The sequence below is a fragment of the Ovis canadensis genome, chromosome Y (genome assembly GCF_042477335.2).
Source record: "Ovis canadensis isolate MfBH-ARS-UI-01 breed Bighorn chromosome Y, ARS-UI_OviCan_v2, whole genome shotgun sequence".
In the NCBI taxonomy this organism is placed as follows: domain Eukaryota; kingdom Metazoa; phylum Chordata; class Mammalia; order Artiodactyla; family Bovidae; genus Ovis; species Ovis canadensis.
Genome location: NC_091271.1, coordinates 7,009,169 through 7,028,850, shown reverse-complemented (window position 1 = coordinate 7,028,850; position 19,682 = coordinate 7,009,169). Strand labels below are relative to the sequence as shown.

At 52.3% G+C, this 19,682-nt stretch overlaps 1 protein-coding gene across 5 annotated transcripts in view; it reads right to left on the bottom strand.

Moving 5' to 3' along the window:
- Positions 1–52: 52 nt before the first annotated feature.
- LOC138431416 (F-box-like/WD repeat-containing protein TBL1X) overlaps positions 53–19,682 on the bottom strand; it is a 247,993-nt gene continuing 228,363 nt past the window's right edge. For all 5 annotated transcript variants that reach the window (XM_069573549.2, XM_069573552.1, XM_069573551.1 and 2 more), the window contains 6 exons: positions 12,423–12,544; positions 9,808–9,882; positions 9,197–9,324; positions 6,230–6,395; positions 4,479–4,580; positions 53–3,531 (listed from right to left, as the gene is read on the bottom strand). In XM_069573549.2, the coding sequence (XP_069429650.1) occupies positions 3,505–3,531; positions 4,479–4,580; positions 6,230–6,395; positions 9,197–9,324; positions 9,808–9,882; positions 12,423–12,544 (620 nt within the window). In that variant the 3' untranslated portion in view covers positions 53–3,504. The remainder of the gene's footprint in view (positions 3,532–4,478; positions 4,581–6,229; positions 6,396–9,196; positions 9,325–9,807; positions 9,883–12,422; positions 12,545–19,682) is intronic.

The following is a 19,682-nucleotide window of genomic DNA, read 5'->3' as shown; positions in this document are numbered from 1 at the left end:
GGGGCCCCCCGGAGATGCCACGCCAGACGAACAAGAAAGCACACGCGGAAAGTTCTCTATCAAAATAGAGCAATTTATTCAAGACAACCGAATATGGTCTGTTGATTCTTTCTTGGAACAAATGAGCCATCTCTCTCGCTCTCTCTCTCTCTCTCACACACACACACACACACGGTGATTCTCTTTCTGGGAGCACGTGAGGGTGGAGGTTGCAGTGGGGGATAGGTGGAGAGAACGGAACGGGGTTGGGGGGAGGGGGCCAGTGTGGATGGAACAGAAGCTGGAAGATGCGGACAGAACGACATCTGGCTGTACGTCTGACACAGACAATAAAAACCGCAGAAGCCAGACATTCACAAACCTCAGGGAGCGGCGGGAGGGAAACACTCTGCATTGGATGGGAAACACGATCGGAAAAACAAAACAAAACAAAAAAGTGGGCTGAAAGGTTAAAAAAAAAAGAAAAAGAAAAAAAGAAAAAAAAAACACGGAACAAAGTAGACCCTTACTCCCGACAAAGTGCACTTCACTTGGCTCCGAGATGTCTTTTCAGAAAGACGAAGTGAATGAACATCGCGGTTCTGTAGCCGTCGAGTGGGATCGGACGCGCTTCACCAGGCGTGTGTGCGCACGTGCACACAGGGCGAGCTCCGCAGCACGGAGGACGATTCCGGAGTTTTTTCTGCGCGTTACTCTCTGCTTTCAGCACCAAGGTCCCATCTGCGCACTGAGGACTGCGAAGCGCCCTACACGACGTCTAAGACCCGCTTGCACGGACGGAGCGATGCGCCCACCGCACACTGGCAGAGGGTGTAGCGGGCGTGACTCAGGGCAGGCATGGTTTCCTGGGGCGCCGGCTGCCTCCTCTTCGTGGTCCCCACCCCGGGGGCTTCTTCCCGATGGTACATGGGCAGTTCTGCCTTCCTCAGCAGCGTCAGGTCATCGCCAGGCCCAATATCCAGTCCTTGGCCTTACAGCCCCCGTGGCTCCAACCTGGCAACTTCCAGCCTGGTACAGGTTTACCAGGAGGCCCCCATCAGTACCTGGGAGACCCTGCATACCGACCTCCCCGTGGCGATCCTCTCGTGAGCCTTTTATACCAAATCCCACCTTCACCACCCTCCAGCAGCATTTGGCTCATCAAACGTAAACCGCGTCTGGAACCTGGACAGCTGATGCTGTGTGGACAGCGACAGGTTTTCACTCCGGGGGCGGGGGTCCAGATGGTGTTCAACTAGACCTCTGCAAACTGCATCTCAAACTTAATCATTTTGGGGGGTGGGGGGAGCAGTGATTATCCGTGGACCCCCGAGGGCGTCTGCTATCTTCAAAGGTGGGAGTGGAGACTCCAATAGAACACTGACCTTAAAGGTTAAACGTTTAGATATAGCAGAGCCTGAAGAACACGCCCAACCTGTGCAGAGTGCCTTTTGGTCTTCTGCTATCAGAGGGGTTTGAAAAACTCTCAGATCCACGGAGATAATGAGCTGAGAGAGATGAATGCACTCTGGCTTTGGGGCTGCTCCTGGGACAATCCAGCTTCTGCACAAAGGCCTAGCCATGCCTTACTGTTGCCTTTTGGTGCATGGACAGACACCACCAATCTCCGAATACCATCCAGGCCGGTTGCTGGAACACAAAAGGGCTGCAACCTACCCACTGCCAGCCCCACCCCAGGTGGAAGATGGATAAGCCCAGAGGCCCTGCTGCTAATTTACAAGCTGGGTGGGCATGGGGTCATGACATTAAAAGTACAAAGATCACCTGATCCAAGGGAAAGGAAAACTCCCCTAGGGACACACAAAGCCATGTTTTGGTTTTTGGTTTTTTTTTAAAAAAACAGTAAAAAGATTCATTGCTTAAAAAAAAAGGACAATTTCTCCTGACCTACTGCCAGAGGAAGCAAATTGTGAAGATGGCCTGTGAACTGACGCACCCTACCTCTGTTAATTCACCCTCAGGACTGAAAACCTCTCCCCGATCACTTGTGTCACTGTGAGACCCAGTGAGGTCCCAGAGGCCCCTCCAGTTGGTCAGCCCTGGAGGGACTTGGCCGAGCTGCTCCTGGTTTGGAGGGGAGTCCCCCCGCGGGTGGCCCCTAGTCTTAAACGAGGTGGCATTGGTGTTGTGGAGTGGGGTGGTTCCGACGGCCCCCTTTCAGTGATGCTGGTTCTGGGAACGCTTCTTGGGTTTGAGGGCACTCTCTTGTCCACTGTTCCGGTCTGACGCAACCGGAAAAAAGAAACGCCCAGGTCTTCCTGGAGCAGAAAAGGGGTTGGGGTCTTCCTCTCCAGCCGCACAGACCAGCCCCAAAGCTGACCCCAGAGCTCTCCACCCAGAGTCCCCTCACTGCCTTCCACCAAGCTCAAAGCGAAGGGACCCCTCTACCTGTCTCTTCCTAAAGGTTTCTTTTTTTCTTGTTGTTAAATATGAATCACACAAAGCTCTCGTGTCTGAATGGCCATTTTACGATTTTAAAATTGTTTTAACATAAAAAATATCTTTTTTTTTCTTCTCCAAAAATACTCCGGGCTCTTTCTCTTATAAGTCACTTTTTTTTTCTTCTTCCCCCTCCTGCAAAAAGTCCCCCTTGCCCTGCCTTCTTACATAAAGCACTTACTATGCAAGGAAAGTGCCCTTGAGACTGGAAGATGGGAGGTGACTATGAGGGAGGGGGAGGGGGATGGGGGAGGGAGAAGGGGAGGTGGAAAATGTAGGCGAGAAAGCTGTCATCAGAGATTGTCACCACATCCGAGAGAGGGGCTGTCTCTCTGGTGGGTGAAACAACAGCAAAGAAGCAAGACACCCAGTAACAGTTTCCACCTTGGACCCAAGGCCCGGCCCGCCTCCCCCACCCTTCCACCCCACCCACCAAGACGACAGGATTCCAGCCCATAGAAAAACCACGGGGACAAAGGTTCTAGAAAATAGAAACTGTTGGGATTACAAAGGTACCCATTTCATCCATACAAACTGGTCTTTCGAACGTCCTTGTGAGAGTTTTAACTGTAGTGTCCAAATTTTTAGGGGGGGGAAAAAACCCAACCCATTGAAGGGAGGAGTTTTTCCTCCCCTTTTGGTTTATCACAGCATTTTTTTTTCTCTTCATTTTGGCACAGGCTTTCCCGTTTTTTCGTTCCTCTCAATCATCGGAGCCTGTTCTGGGTGGAAACCAATCCATGCGCCGAGTCAAGCTGGCGGCTTCGCGCTCCCCCGGGGCTGGACGTTCCGGGTGGAAACCATTCCTTTTCCCCCCCTTTGATAGGACTTGCGTGTGTGTTTTCCATTTTAAACTTCTCAGTGACGGTTATGAAAAAAGAAAAAGAAAAAATAGAGCCTCCTGTGGCCAGGGATGACGTGGTCTCAAAGGACACTCCCTAAGGTCAGGCTGGTGCTGTTTTGGAGCTGACGGAATTGTGTCTGAATAGTGCTACGACCCCACACATCCACTGCTGGTCCGCTAGAATTCTCTTCTCATGCCTATAATACTTTTCCTGTGTGTGTTTACTTTCGCAGATCTAACACGCACACCTGAAAGGAGAGAGAAAAGCGCCTGTTATCTTGAGAGGCAACACAAGATGCCCTTAAGAGCTCAGGACAGCACGTGGCCTGTGGACCAAATCCGGCCCACCGCCCACTTGTTTATAAAGTTTTATTCGCACACAGTCCAGAGGGTTCAATCAGACCGGCTCTAGCGGACAGGGGAGTGTCTAAACATCATTAGCAACCAACCCCAGGCCATGGCCGTCAATGGGTGTCACAGACCAGACCCCTACACGGTGGAGCAAATGGCAACTGAAGCCTTAGCACACATCTAGTGGGGGGCGGTGGGGCACAGGCTGACAGCCAGCCAGCCAGCACCCTGCCCTACATCTCAGGGCAATTCCAAGTGCAGAAAGCTAGACACCTCAGGGGACCAGCACAAGCTTACTGGGACCCAGGAGACCTGCTGAATGGAAAGTTGGGCCCTCATCATCAGAGGGTCCAGGTGGGAGCGCAAAGGTTGAAGCCAAGGGTGGACCAAGTTGCTCAGCCTCAGCATCTGTGATGTGGGGGTCACTCCTCTGTTGTGGGGGGGAGGTCCTAAGCACCCTAAGACTTCCAGTAGCAGCCCTGGATTCCACACCAGGTGCCAACATCTCCCCACCCACAACCCCCCAAAAGCACTAAGAACCCAAATGCCTCCAGACACCTCCAATGTCTCCAGGGGTGTAATCGATGCAGCTGAGAACCACCAATTCCGCCGGGAAAAAAACACACATCATTCAGGAAGCGAGAAGAGCCGTCTGCTCCCAGAGCACTGCCCAGACCAGATGCTTCCTTCACCAACAAGTGTCTCTGAGGCCCATCACGGCCCTGGGAGTACGCCCACGTGGGTCTCAGGGGTCTGGACTGTTCTTGACCCCACCCTCCCCAAGCCCTCCCTCCTCCCTGCACCCCCCCTCTCCTGCCTGGGGAAACCCCAGGGTGCTGCTTACGGAGCCGTCTGACGCACTGGCGCCCACTTTGTCGCCCCGGGCATTCCAGCACACCTCGAAGATGCCCCCGGTGCCTCGGTAGCTGTGGACGAGACTTCCGCTCTGCAAGGCAAGGGCGTCGTCACTCAAGAGGCACAACACTGGTGAGGCCACCCCGTCCCATCCCACCTGGGGATGTCAGCCCAGAAGCTTTCAAAGACACAGATGCTAACAGAACTTTCAGTTAAAGGGGCTCTGGCAGCTGCAGGATCATGTGACTCAGAACTACGGCCATAGGGTCGGGGCGGGGGGGTACCTAAATGACCCTCGGCTGCCCACCAAGAGAGACAGCCTCTACGGTTTCCGCCGAGCTAATGCCTCCTGGGGGAAGGAGAAAGTCAGCAAGATCGGATATGTGCTTCTATTTCAACCAGGCTTCCGTCTCACTGAGTGTTCAAGGGAGCCTCAGAATGACTCAAGAGAGTTTGATGATTTAGTGGGGGGAAAAAAGGATGCAAAACGCGGGAAGCTGCTGTGTATGTACAGCACAGGGGCCTCAGCTCGGTGCTCTGCCGTTATCTGGAGGCTTGAAGACGGGTCGGGAGAGGGAGGGTCAAGAGGGAGGGGACATTTATTTACTTATGGCTGATTCCGTTGCTGTACAGCAGAAATCAGCTGTAAAAAAAAGCAATTATCCTCTGATTTAAAAACAAACAAACAAACAAACAAAAAAAGGGTGGGTAAAATGATTTGCTGAGCTGCTGACGGCAGAACCCAGCTAATGATGGCAATTTTTCTGAAAGTCAAGCATCCTCCTGTGATGCAAGTTCGATCCCTGGGTCAGGAAGATGCCCCTGGAGAAGGGAAAGGCTACCTTAACTCCACCATTTTTGCCTGGAGAATCCCGTGGACAGAGGAGCCTGGCAGGCTACATAATATAAGTCTATGAGGTTGCAAGAGTCGGACACCACTGAGCGGCTAAGCACACACATGGGCGGCCGTCAGCCTGGTTCCATGTTAGGGCCACTGTTGCATCTCGTTTGCCAAGAAGGCACGACTGTGTGAGGCGGCCGCAGAGGAGGAGCCCCAGGTCTCAGCAGGCTGCAGCCTCGGCCGCAGGCTGGCTAACATGGCGTTCGTTACTACCTCCCTTGAGAAAGCATGTTCATCAGTGTCTGCCTGGCCTCAGGGCACACCAAGGGGGTGGCGGATTGAAAAAAGGCCATTTCATCCCTCCTGGGACCACACGCAATGTCTGCTGTTGTCAATGGAAGGCAGTGGGTGCCAGGTTTCCTGCCAAGGACTCAGAAAAAAGATAACCCAAGTCCCTGGCAGGGGCGACCCAGCATCCACAAAGAGCCCGGGGCAGATGGCGCTAGGTGGGCTTCTGACCCTCTGGGGAACCAGGGATGTGTCTAGGTCCGTGTCCGAGGCAAGGTGTTCCTGAGTGCAAACTCAGGTTCTGGGGTCACCAAGAAAGTGAAATCAAAGCGTCAGTCACTCAGTCGGTCCGACTCTTGGCGACCCTACGGACTGTAGCCCGCCAGGATCCTCTGTCCATGGGATTCTCCAGGCTAGAACACTGGAGTGGGTTGCCATTCCCTTCTCCAGGAGAATCTTCCCAACCCAGGGATCGAACCCGGGTCTCCCGCAATGCAGGTGGATTCTTTACCGTCTGAACCACCAAGGAAGCCCACGGGTCACTGAGAACTTGACTGTATTGGGTGTGGGGCTGGGGAGGGACCCGGGCAGTGGGAATGCAGGGGGTTTACCTGAGTGTTCCAGATGTGCACACACTTGTCGAAGGAGCCGCTGGCCAAGTACTTCCCGTCGGGGCTGAAGGCCACGCTGTACACGGGTTCCTGGTGCTTGGTGAGCGTGTGGATGCACACGCCCCGCTCGACGTCCCAAAGTCGGACAGTAGAATCGAACGAGGCGCTGGAAAGACACAGAGAAGGTCACTGCGGACGCCCATGGGTTCAAAAAAGGTCACCAGAGCTGTCGGCAGGTTCCTGCTGGTCTCCCGAGGATGCCGCTATCACAGTGGAACTGACTTTCCTTACATTTCAGAGACCTTAAGCGGGTACCTCTTTCTCTTCTAGAATGTGACTCAACACGCATGGAACACACAGCCTTGGTCCAGGGAGGGCACATGTATGCCTGTGGCCGATTCATACTGAGGTATGCCAAAAACCATCCCAACATCGTAAAGTATTCCTCTTCCAATTAAGATAAAGTCGTTTTTAAAAAATCACACAATAAATCTCTTTCTCTTTTTGGGTGCCGTTATCAAGGCAACAAATTGACAGCCACACTCATTTATTTCTGCACTTCTCTGAGACACAAATGATACGTATTCGCTACATTTGCTAAAACGGTCCCACCACTGACAACACATGTATCCCTGCCAAGTGTAAAACAAAGCCAAAAATAAAGCCGAGAGCCGTATTCAGGGAAATGGCTAAGTGAGTGAACACAAATTTTAATCCCACAGGAATTAAAATATAATCGCATCCAAATATATAATCACACTCCCGGGAGCTGCAAATTTTAGTTTCGTCTAAATCTGAAAGAAGAGCGTGCGTGCATGCGTGCCAAGTTGTCCCATTCATGCCTGACTCTGAGACCCCATGGACGGCAGCCCAGCCAGGCTCCTCTGTCCATGGGATTCTCCAGGCAAGAATACTGCAGTGGGTTGCCGTGCTCTCCTCCAGGGGATCTTCCTGACCCAGGGATCGAACCGATGTCTCTTACATCTTCAGCACTGGCAGGCGGCTTCTTTACCACTAGGGTCACCTGGGAAGCCCACCCACCATAAACCTGTTTCACCCGGCATTTCCTTCCTCTTCTGGGACTTACATCCCTCCCTCTATGCTTGGCACCTAGAAGGCTCACTTACGGCCGTCATGGGTACCATGTGATTCAAAAGCACCTTACAAGTCATCAAACAAAACAAAACAAAACAAAGAAAGATAACGTTCTGTTCCTGGACCTTTAAGTGGATTTCAGGACAGCATGCTATAAGAGGATAACAGCTCTCACGGTTTTCTGGATCAGCTTTTCAGCTGATGCAGGAATTCCTTTCTGTGGTTTCTGAGAGATGGCCTTGGGTCAGGCACTTTCAGTAACAGATTGTTCATCCCACTGCTATGTGACAAAGACAAGGGGAGGGGGGCTCCCCCTCATTTACAGCAGGGCTGGGCCACCCATTCTCCCCACTACCCCATTCTCTGCAACTCTGCAGAAAAAAACACCCTGCCACTTTCTCCCAAGTCCGGTCTTTCCCAGACCAGACACACACCGACCCTTCGTGGGATCACGTCTCCAGAACCCTCAGTGTACCCCACGTTCACTCCTAGAATCTGTTTAGCTTGTGTGCCTCAAGGTTCTTACTAAAATATCCTCCTGGGAGTGCCACACTGTATCCTGCGTGAGGTCAGACCAGGACCTGGAACACAGAATGCAGCCTCAGTGATGAGCTTCTGTGGACTTCTAACCGCTCTGCTCCCCTCTGGCGAGTCACTGACTCACTAGTCCTCTGCATCTGATCCTGGTGTCTTCGGGGGTTTACTGCATAAACCTGGGGGCCCCATCCTCTGGGACCTGATGCCTGATGATCCAAGGTGAAGCAGAGGCAATCATAACAGAAATAAAGGGCACAATAAATGTAGTGTGTTCGAATCACCCTCTAAACCTTGGAAAAGTGATTTTCCATAAAACTGGTCCCTGGTCCCAAAAAAGCTGGGGACAGCCAGGATGAATGGTTAGGCTGGATCTGGTATCACCATTCAACATTCTCACCACCTGTAGCTCCGAGTTGGGCCAAGTAAACCAAACCCAAAGTGAAGTGAAATGAACTGAAAGTCACTCAGTCGTGTCCAACTCTTTGCGACCCCGTGGACTATACAGTTCATGGAATTCTTCAGGCCAGAATACTGGAGTGGGTAGCCTTTCGCTTTTCCAGGGGATCTTCCCAACCCAGGGATCAAACCCACGTCTCCCACACTGCAGGCGGATTCTTTACCACCTAAGCCATCAGGGAAGCCCAAGAATACTGGAGTGGGTAGCCTTGCCCTTCTCCAGAGGATCTTCCTGACCCAGGGATCGAACCACGTCTCCTGTGTTACAGGCAGATTCTTTACCAACTGGGCTACCAGGGAAGCCCAACCAAGCCTGAGATCCAAGCTAAATTGCTTCCTTTTTTCAGTCATAATAAAAACCTTCACCAAAGCAAAATGCTGGGAGAGTGGATGTAGGCAATTCCTCCCTCCAGCATCATGGTTTAAAGCATCCTTATTTCAACTTAGCCATCATATGATAACCTCTATCTCTCGGCCCTTTCACAGTGAGCCGTCTCTCCGTTTACTTTGAGTTAGTTAGTTTCTAAGTAACTTTGAATGTGAGTCACTCACTCGTGTCCAACTCTTTGTGACCTCACAGACTGCAGCCCTCCAGGCTCCTCTGTCCACGGGATCCTCCAGGCCAGAATACTGGAGTGCGGTAGCTTTTTCCCATCTCCAGGGGAACTTCCCAACAAAGGGATAGAACCCAAGTCTCCAGCATTATAGGCAGACTCTTTAGCAGCTGAGGGCATAAACACCTTTGCAAGCCACACTGACAGCATCTCCTGGTCTCTTCGGGACATGAGTGACTTTTACCCGCCACGTGGCTAGAGCAAACTCAGCCACCAAGGCTGCTTTCGAGAACCGAGACTGGGGTGCAGGCTGTCTGCCCTTTACCTCGCCAACATGATGCTGGAGTTGGGGTTGCTGGTGGCCGGCCCGGTGGGACTCCACTTGATGGTGTATATCTCTTTGCTGTGTGCCTGAAGGTCGTGGACACACGTGTCCTGCTTCATACTCCAGATCTACGGGCATGCAACGAGAACATGGTGAGCAAAGGCTGATTCTCCCAACGGGAGAAGCACTGCAGAGGTTTCTCTGTCCCTGGGAAGCTGACGTCCAGCAGGGTGGGTGGCTGACAAAGGGCAGGTGCTTCCCAGGCAGAGGCATCTGCTCACCACCAGGGGGCGCCCGTCAGAAAGGCCAGGGGGATCCATACTACCCTGGTCTGATCTCTGAAGCCAGGCAGGGCCGGGTCGGGTCTAGTTAGTACTCGGATGGGAGAAAGGCCTCGGGAACGGAATGAGGCTCCACGGGACCCTCGACCGATAAACAGGGCTTCACTGCTGGGGCAAGCAGCATGTCATTTGCAAAGAGAAAAAACGACAGAGGCAGCGAGAGGGCTCACAAACACAACAGTCAGCTGCAGGAGGAGCGCTGGGACTGAAGACACAGCATGAGGCCCCCGGGGTCACCAAGGGTCACACGGCCCGGCCTTGCAGCCTTACCTTCAATGTCATATCATCAGAGCAGGAGGCTAGCAACATGCCAGAGGGATCCCATTTGATAGCGTTGACCTCATTCTGCAAGAGAGCAAAAGGTTTAAAAAAAAAAAAAGAAAGAAACAAATGAAGGCCTGGGTGTAGTAAGCACAAGCTTCCAGCAGGGGGCAGGAGCGCTCTGTCCTCACTGCAAAGAGCTTGGGACCTGTAACAGAATTTGAATGCTGAGTTCCAAAGAATAGCAAGGAGAGAGAAGAAAGCCTTCCTCAGAGATCAGTGCAAAGAAACAGAGGAAAACAAAAGAATGGGAAAGACTAGAGACCTCTTCAAGAAAATTAGATACCAAGGGAACATTTCACGCAAAGATGGGTTCAATAAAGGACAGAAATGGTATGGTCCTAACAGAAGCAGAAGATATTAAGAGGAGGTGGCAAGAATACACAGAAGAACTGTATAAGAAAGATCTTCATCACCCAGATAATCATGATGGTGTGATCACCAACCTAAAGCCAGACATTCTGGAATGCAAAGTCAAGTGGGCTTTAGGAAGCATACTACAAACAAAGCTAGTCGAGGTGATGGAATTCCAGTTGAGTTATTTCAAATCCTGAAAGATGATGCTGTGAAAATGCTGCACTCAATATGCCAGCAAATCTGGAAAACTCAGCAGCGGCCACAGGACTGGAAAAGGTCAGTTTTCATTCCAATCCCAAAGAAAGGCAATGCCAAAGAATGCTCAAACTACCACACATTTGCACTCATCTCATACACTAATAAAGTAATGCTCAAAATTCTCCAAGCCAGGCTTCAACAGTACGTGAACTGGAACTTCCAGATGTTTAAGCTGGATTTAGAAAAGGTAGAGGAACCAGAGACCAAATTGCCAACATATGTTGGATCACCAAAAAAGCAAGAGTTCCAGAAAAATATCTACTTCTTACTTTATTGACTATGCCAAAGCCTTTGACTGTGTGGACCACAACACACTCTGGAAAATTCTTAGAGATGGGAATACCAGACCACCTGACGTGCCTCTGGAGAAATCTGTATGCGGGTCAGGAAGCAACAGTTAGAACTGGACATGGAACAACAGACTGGTTCTAAACAGGGAAAGGAGTACGTCAAGGCTGATATTGTCCCCCTGCTTATTTAACGTATATGCAGAGTACATCACGAGGAATGCCGGACTGGAAGAAGCACAAGCTGCAATCAAGATTGCCAGAAGAAATATCAATAACCTCAGATATGCAGATGACACCACCCTTATGGCAGAAAGTGAAGAGGAGCTAAAAAGCCTCTTGATGAAAGTGAAAGAGGAGAGTGAAAAAGTTGGCTTAAAGCTCAACATTCAGAAAACTAAGATCATGGCATCTGGTCCCATCACTTCATTGCAAATAGATAGGGACACAGTGGCTAACTTTATTCTTTTGGGATCCGAAGCCACTGCAGACGGTGACTGCAGCCATGAAATTAAAAGACACTTACGCCTTGGAAGGAAAGTTATGACCAACCTAGACAGCATATTCAAAAGCACAGACATTGTTTTGCCAACTCAGGTCCGTCTAGTCAAAGCTATGGTTCTTCTAGTAGTCATGTATGGGTGTGAGAGCTGGACTATTAAGAAAGCTGAGTGCCAAAGAACTGATGCTTTTGAAATGTGGTGTTGGAGAACTCTTGAGAGTCCCTTGGACTGTAAGAAGATCCAATCAGTACATCCTAAGGGAGATCAGTCCTGAATATTCATTGGAAGGACTGATGCTGAAGCTGCAACTCCAAAACTTTGGCTACCCGCTGCAAAGAACTGACTCCTTGGAAAAGACCGTGACGCTGGGAAAGATTGACGGCAGGAGGAAAGGGGACGACAGAGGATGAGATGGTTGGATGGCATCACTGGGTCAATGGACATGAGTCTGAGCAAGCTCCAGGAGTTGGTGATGGACAGGGAGGCCTGTGTGCTGCAGTCCATGGGGTTGCAAAGAGTTGGACACGACTGACCCACTGAACTAACTGAACTGAACTGAAGTAACACAACCTTCCAGCAGGGGGCAGGAGCGCTCTGTCGTCTCTGCAAGAAGCCTGCTTGCATTCACCCTGGATAACCAAGCACCACCGCAGGTTTCAGGCATTTTTCTCTTTCTCCTTAATCCAAAGTGCAGTCATATGCTCTACACAACCAGCCACCCTCAGCCATATTTCTCCAAGGGGAAAAAAACCAAAAACAAAATCACATCTAAGAAGGAAGCCAAATGAATTTATCTAGAAACCAGTGTAAAAGCAGTTAGTTATTTCAAAGCTTACTTTAAAAGTAATTTTCCTACTCACTTTTTTTTCCCGTTATGTCCTCAGACATTTTTATAATACCTACTTTAGTGTCTTTCCTGCAAAATCCAACACCTGGCTCATCCAGATAATTAAAAAACCAACAAACAAAAACACCACTGCCAACCCAGGTGGATAACTGACCACCAGAGGTAGCAACAATAGTCCCGAGGAGGCTGTAGGAGAATGAATCGGCAGTCACAGTAAGCAGGCTTTTAATCCTAGGCAGAGACCAGCCGGTTTCCCAGCTCCCCACACACCTTTGGTGAACCCAAGGCCCCACAGTCAGGACTCACACTCACCGTGTGTCCCTGGAAAGTTTTGACGGGACGGTCGCAGCCGAGTCTGCAGACGTGAATGCACATGTCCGTGCTGCAGGAGGCAAAGGTAGTGTTGTTCTGCCAGTCCACGTCGAGAGCAGGGGCTGCAGAGAAGCAAAGGGCGGAGGGGAGGGGGAGACGGGGCGACACAGCCATTCAGCAGGTGTGCACAGAGCTCAGCTGACTCGGCGGCAGCAGCAGCAGAGTTGAGAAACCTGACTGTGTGATAGAGCAACACTCGCAGTGCCAGCACAGTCTCGGTCCATCACAGACCCTGAGGTCTGCCGTTTCTATCTGCAAGGATACCCAGACAGCTCCAGAAAGAGACCCGACCCCCACCAAAGTGTCACCCAAAGTGATCCCAAAGTGATGCTTTGGGTGCCCTGAACACAGCAACTCACTCCCCTGGTGCAGGTGAGACGGTAGGGGAGAAGCACCCTGCTGCTCCCAGGGACATCACCGGGCTGGGTGATGGATTTTTTTTTTGGTGGGGAAGGCAGAGAGCACACACTTCACAGCCTATGTTCAACGTGTGTGTGTCTCTCGCTCAGTTATATCTGACTCTTTGGGACCCTGTGGACCGTAGCTCGCCAGGCTTCTCTGTCCATGGGATTCTCCAGGCACGAATACTGGGGTGGGTTGCTATCCCCTTCTCCAGGGAATCTTCCCTGATCCAGGGATGGAGCCCAGGTCTTCTGCACTGCAGGCAGGTTCTTTACTATCTGAGCCACCAGCGAAGCCCCTCGTTCAAGGTTATCAGGGTTGAAAGAATTGCCCCACAACCCGTTACTGCATTCTACAACTTCAAGATGCTGAGTTGACAAGAATATCTGAGGGGAGACGTGTGGCCTTAGGATGGACACCGTCTCTAGGTCCTGGGCCTTTCTCAGGGGCCGCTGGCTTGAAGACCTCCATGAAGGTTTGGGGGATGTGACGGCTTGCTTCCCTTCTGCCATTGTCCCCAGGAGACGACTCAGTACCCACGTCCCTGCTTCTACGGAAAAGGAGGGTTAAGTCCTGCAAGCCTCTGCTCAGATCTTCCTCAACTGATCAATACCTAACCTTGTCTCACATGTTTCTTACACATAAGTCAGCACTGAAGTGGGACAAGACTCCAGCTCACCCAGGATATGACAAATTGGAAGACCCCCTCCCATCCTTAGCCTTCAACATATGTTTATTAATTTTTTAAATTTATACTTTGGCCACCTGATGCAAAGAGCCGACTCATTGGGAAAGACCCTGATGTTGGGAAAGATTGAAGGCAGGAGGAGAAGGGGATGGCAGAGGATGAGATGGCTGGATGGCATCACCAACTCAATGGACATGAGTTTGAGCAAACTCCGGGAGTTGGTGATGGACAGGGAGGCCCGGCATGCTACTGTCCATGGGGGTCACAAAGAGTCGGAGACGACTGAGCGACTGAACAATTTCTGGCTGTGCTGGGTCTTGGCTGCTGTGTGTGTGTGGTCTCTAGCTGAGGTGTGTGGGCTTCTCACTGAGGCGGCTTCTCTTGTCGGCGAGCACAGACTCCGTAGTTGAAGGGCATGCGTTTACTTGCTCCTCGGCACAGGGTATGTTCCCTGGTCGGGGATCGAACCCAAGTCCCCTGCCTTGCAAAGGCAGACTGTTAATCGCCGGACCGCCAGGGAAGCCCCTGTTCTTAACCTTCAAACCAGAGGTGCACCCTGTCCACCCTCCTGCCTTCCAGAACTGCAAGACGGATCCCATCAGCTTCTACGTCTTAGCACCAACCCCTCACAGAGCCTGCGTGGGAGGGTTTCACGTAGCGGCAGCGCTGGCTTCCTCAAGAACCCACGAAGGGGGGTTCAGCACAGGTCCACAGCTGCTGCTAAATTTGCCACACGCGCCCAGTGGAAGGAAGGAGCCGGACCCACTTGGTCAGCAGGACGATCCAGGGAGCGTGGAAGCAAAGCCCGCAGCGGCTCTTGTTTATAACACCACACACGAGCCAAGTCACAGATTTCCCTCTGCCTTCGGGCGTGCAGTTAACACGCCTGGAAGGGTGACAATCTGGCACGCGGTTCCAGGGATGGTTAGCGGCACCTGGCCATAAAAACTAACGTGTGCTGAGCCCCGGCCATCTAAACAGAGGACGCTGGGTTGCTGGTCTGCGTCCACTGTGCAGCTGGGACCCTGCCCTCCCCCGATCAGTCACGATCCAGTGTGGCTGACAGACACATAACAGGGCTCAGCGGTTCTAGGGGGTGACTTGCGCACACTTGGCCAATGACATTTGACGATCAGCACCGCTCTAGGTACAGTCGGGCTTCACTTTGCTTTTGTCCTTTTAACTTTTAATTGAGAAAAGGTTATCGAATGGATGCTTTGGAACTGTGGTGCTGGAGAAGACTCTTGAGAGTCCTCTGGACAGCCAGGAGATCCAACCAGTCCATCCTAAAGGGAATCAACCTGGAATATTTATTGGAAGGACTGATGCTGAAGCTGCAATACTTGTGATGAAAGTCACCTGATGGGAAGGACTGACTCACTGGAAAAGACCCTGATGCTGGGAATGATTGAAGGCGGGAGGAGAAGGGGATGACAAGAGGATACGATGGTTGGATGGCATCACTGACTCGATGGGCATGGGTATGAGCAAACTCCGGGAGATGGTGCAGGACAGGGAAGCCTGGCGTCCTGCAGTCTGTGGGGTGGCAAAGAGTTGAACACGACTGAGCAACTGAATGATAACAACAAACAGAATCCCGGGAAGGTGCAGAGGTGTTACAGGAAGGCTCTACCTTGAATCCGTCACCCAGTGGTTGCATGCCACGGCCCTACAGTACAGGGCCGGACTTGGAAGGTGAATGGGTCCAGACTCGGCTGTGTGGGTCATAGGGTTTGATCTCGAGAGCCGATCCATGTAACCACCACTGCGGTCAAGAGCCACAAGTGTGTCCCAACACCACCAGGACCTCCCTTGGGCCATGTTACTGGCCCACCATCCCCTCCCTGGACTGAGATATAAATGCTATCTCACCCAGGATGTGATCTTTGCAGTCTGACTTTATTTATTTTATTTTCCAAACTGCAGAAGCCCCTTGAGACCTATCCAAGCCTTTGGGTACTACCCACCTTATGAGTCACTCAGTTGTGTCTGACTCTTTGCGACTCCATGGACTATAATAGCCCGCCAGGCTCCTCTGTCCATGGGGTTCTCCAGGCAGGAACACTGGAGCGGGTTGCCATTTCCTTCTCCAGGGGATTCTTCCCAACCCAGGCATCAAACCTGGGTCTCTTACATCACACGCAGATTCTTTACCATCTGAGCCCCCAGTCAGGTCCTGTCTGAGCCACAATTTGACCCTTGTGGCTCGGGCAGTATTATCCACAGTCTATCAAAAAAAACGAGTGGGGTGCCATGCCCTCCTCCAGGGGATCTTCCTGACCCAGGGACTGAACCTGGGTCTCCTGTATCACAAACAGATTCTTTACTGTCTGAGCCACCAGGGAAGCTCCTGCACTTGTTTTTAACCTGTTCTTTCCCATTGCTGAATGTGGTACAACACTGTTAAGCTCTGAGGCCTAATGCTTCTTGCTGACCGAGGGCACCCCCACCAGGCCTTCATGGGGAGCACCTCTGGAGAGGCAAGGCAACTGCTGATTTTCAACGCATCACACACTGAGGGACGGCTGTCCCTGCAGCTTGTACAAAAGCACGCTCCCTTGTCTTCCATCTTGGACAGTGTCTACCACACTGCTTCATGCTATAGACAAACAGCAAATACCACCCAGAGGCAACCCAGCAACGGGCTACGGGTCGACCCCGTGGGCAGCATCACCCCAGGTGAGAAGCTCCCTGAGGGCAGAAGAGACACGTGGTCCACGGGATAGAAAGCCTGGGACCTTGGCAATGCTCTGGGGAAAATTTACACCCTGCTGAAAGACTCAATACAGAGTCCTCAAGATGAAAACTGGTACAGGAAAGTTATGGGCATATTCCTCTCAGAAGAAATCAGAAGCCAGAGCTGCCTGTGTTACAGACATCTCCCCCATCACATGAGCACACTGGTGCTCAGCACCAAGAATCAGAACCCTGGCAAGCTTCTGCCCCATCACTGAGTCCCTTCCCTACAACAAACCTCGAGATGGTCTTAGCCTCTGTCATGAGGTTGCAATCCCAAAGGGGGCTCACATCAAACCTGACAGAAAGCCACCAGGCTCACCTGCCACGGTCTGCTCCGTCTATGGCACAGACGGCCGTGACACGCACGGATCAAATCATGGAGATTGGGAGACTGGGTTGTCAGGGCCTGGGGAGAGGGGCCCTAGACACACAGACACAACCCACCCCACCCCTTCCACAAAGACAGACACACGCCCACACACAGACACAACCCACCCAGACCCCTTCCATAGAGAGAGACACACGCCCACACACAGACCCCTTCCACAGACACACCTACCCACCCACACACAGACCCCTTCCACAGAGAGACACATGTGCACACGACCCCTTCCAGGAGAGACACACACCCACACACAGACCTCTTCCACAGACACACCCACCTACACACACACAGACCCCTTCCACAAAGAGACACACACGTACACACACACACACCCACCCCCACACACACCCCTTCCACAATGAGAGACACCCACCAACACACAGACCCCTTTCATAAAGAGAGACACACGCCCACACACAGACACAACCCACACACAGACCCCTTCCACAAAGAGACACACATCCACACAGACGCCTTCCACAACGAGACACACACCCACACAGACCCCTTTCATAAAGAGACACACACCCACACACATACACATCCAAACACAGACACCTTCCACAAAGAGATACACACACCCACACAGACCCCTTCCACAGAGAGACACATACCCACACACAGACACACACACACACACACAGTTTCCAGAGAGACACACACACACAGACCCCTTTCACAAAGAGAGACACACCCACATACAGATACACACAGACACACAGACTCCTTCCACAAAGAGAGACACATGCTCAGACACAGACACACACCCACACACGGTCACACACACAGACCCCTTCCACAAAGAGAGACACACAGACACACAGTCACACATGGACACACACACACACAGACCCCTTCCACAAAGAGAGACACACACACACACAGACACACAGTCACACATGGACACACACACACACAGACCCCTTCCACAAAGAGAGACACACACTCACACACACCCACACACCCACACACAGACCCCTTCCACAAAGAGAGACACACACTCACACAGACACACAGTCACACACGGACACACACACACAGACCCCTTCCACAATGAGAGACACACACCCACACACATACACAACCCACACACAGACCCCTTCCACAAAGAGACACACATCCACACAGACAGGCCCCTCCAGAGAGATACCCACACACACAGATCCCCCCAAAGACACATCCCTTCCCTCACACAGACACACACTCACACACAGACCCCTTCCACAAAGAGAGAGAGAGACACACACACACAGTCACACACAGACACACACACAGAGACCCCTTCCACAATGAGAGACACACACCCACACATAGACTCCTTTCTAGAGACACACGCCCACACACAGACACAACCCACACAGACCCCTTCCACAAAGAGACACACATCCACACAGACGCCTTCCACAACGAGACACACACCCACACACAGACCCCTTTCATAAAGAGACACACACCCACACACATACATATCCAAACAGACACCTTCCACAAAGAGATACACACACCCACACAGACCCCTTCCACAGAGAGACACATACCCATACACAGACACACACACACACAGACAGCTTCCAGAGAGACACACACACACACAGACCCCTTCCACAAAGAGAGACACACAGACACACACCCACACACAGACCCCTTCCACAAAGAGAGAGACACACACACACACAGTCACACACAGACACACACACACAGACCCCTTCCACAATGAGAGACACACACCCACACACAGACCCTTCTAGAGACACATGGCCACACACAGACACACACCCACACACACACACCCACACACAAACCCCTTTCACAAAGAGACACACACCCACACACAGACCCCTTTCTAGAGACACATGGCCACACACAGACACACACCCACACACAGACACACACCCACACAGACCCCTTTCACAAAGAGACACCCACACACAGACGCACACCCAGACCCTTCTACAGAGAGACAGACACCCACACACATACACAACCCACACACAGACCCCTTCCACAAAGAGACACACATCCACACACAGACAACTTCCACAAAGAGACACACACCCACACAGCCAGGCCCCTCCAGGGAGATACCCACACACACAGATCTCCCCCCCAAAGACACATCCCTTCCCACACACAGACACACACCCACACACAGACCCCTTCCACAAAGAGAGACACACTCACATACAGACCCGACCCCTCATACACAGGGACTCCCCTACAGAGAGACACATACACAGACCCTCCCCCCCGCGACAGATGCACATCGCCACACAGAGAGACATGCACAGAAACACACACACAGACCCACCTACACACGCTCACACACACACACACCCACATACACACGCTCACAGGTTGGGCGTCCAAGCTCCCTGCTCTTGGAGCCCTGCCCACTTCCTGGTGGGGAAACACAACTCTACAAAGGCTCAGTGACTCCCACCTCCATCATGCTGTCAGGAGTAAGGCAGGACCAAGCACCCCGAGCCCAGCACCGCCAGAGATGTGTGCACAGATGAGTCCTCGGGCACAGCCACGGAAGACACGGGCTGACTGCCTCTCCAGCGGGGCGAGGTATGCACGGGGCGCGGTATGCACGGGGCGCGTATGCACGGGGCGCCTCCCCGGGTCTGCCGGCTGCACCAGGAGGGAACCAAGGGCCACGTGCCTCTGCCACAGTCATGTCGAGGACCCTGCGGGGAGCCTCTCCTCCCAGTCTGCTCCTGCAGGGACACACCGTCCCCTCCTGCTTGGAGCCCTTCCCGGGCACCGAGGTGGGTCGCGCTGGCTTGGGGAGTCCTGGGGGCCAGCCCTGTGGTTCTGAACATCACCAGGAACCCAGATCTGCCCATCAGGAGAGACCCTCGGAAGTCTGCCAACACATCACCTCAGGGCCACGATGTGTCAGCAAACGTCCACCCCACACGCTCAGCACTGCTCTTGACGCATGCCCTCTTCCGAGCATTCACCGTTACTTAAAGGGACCCTT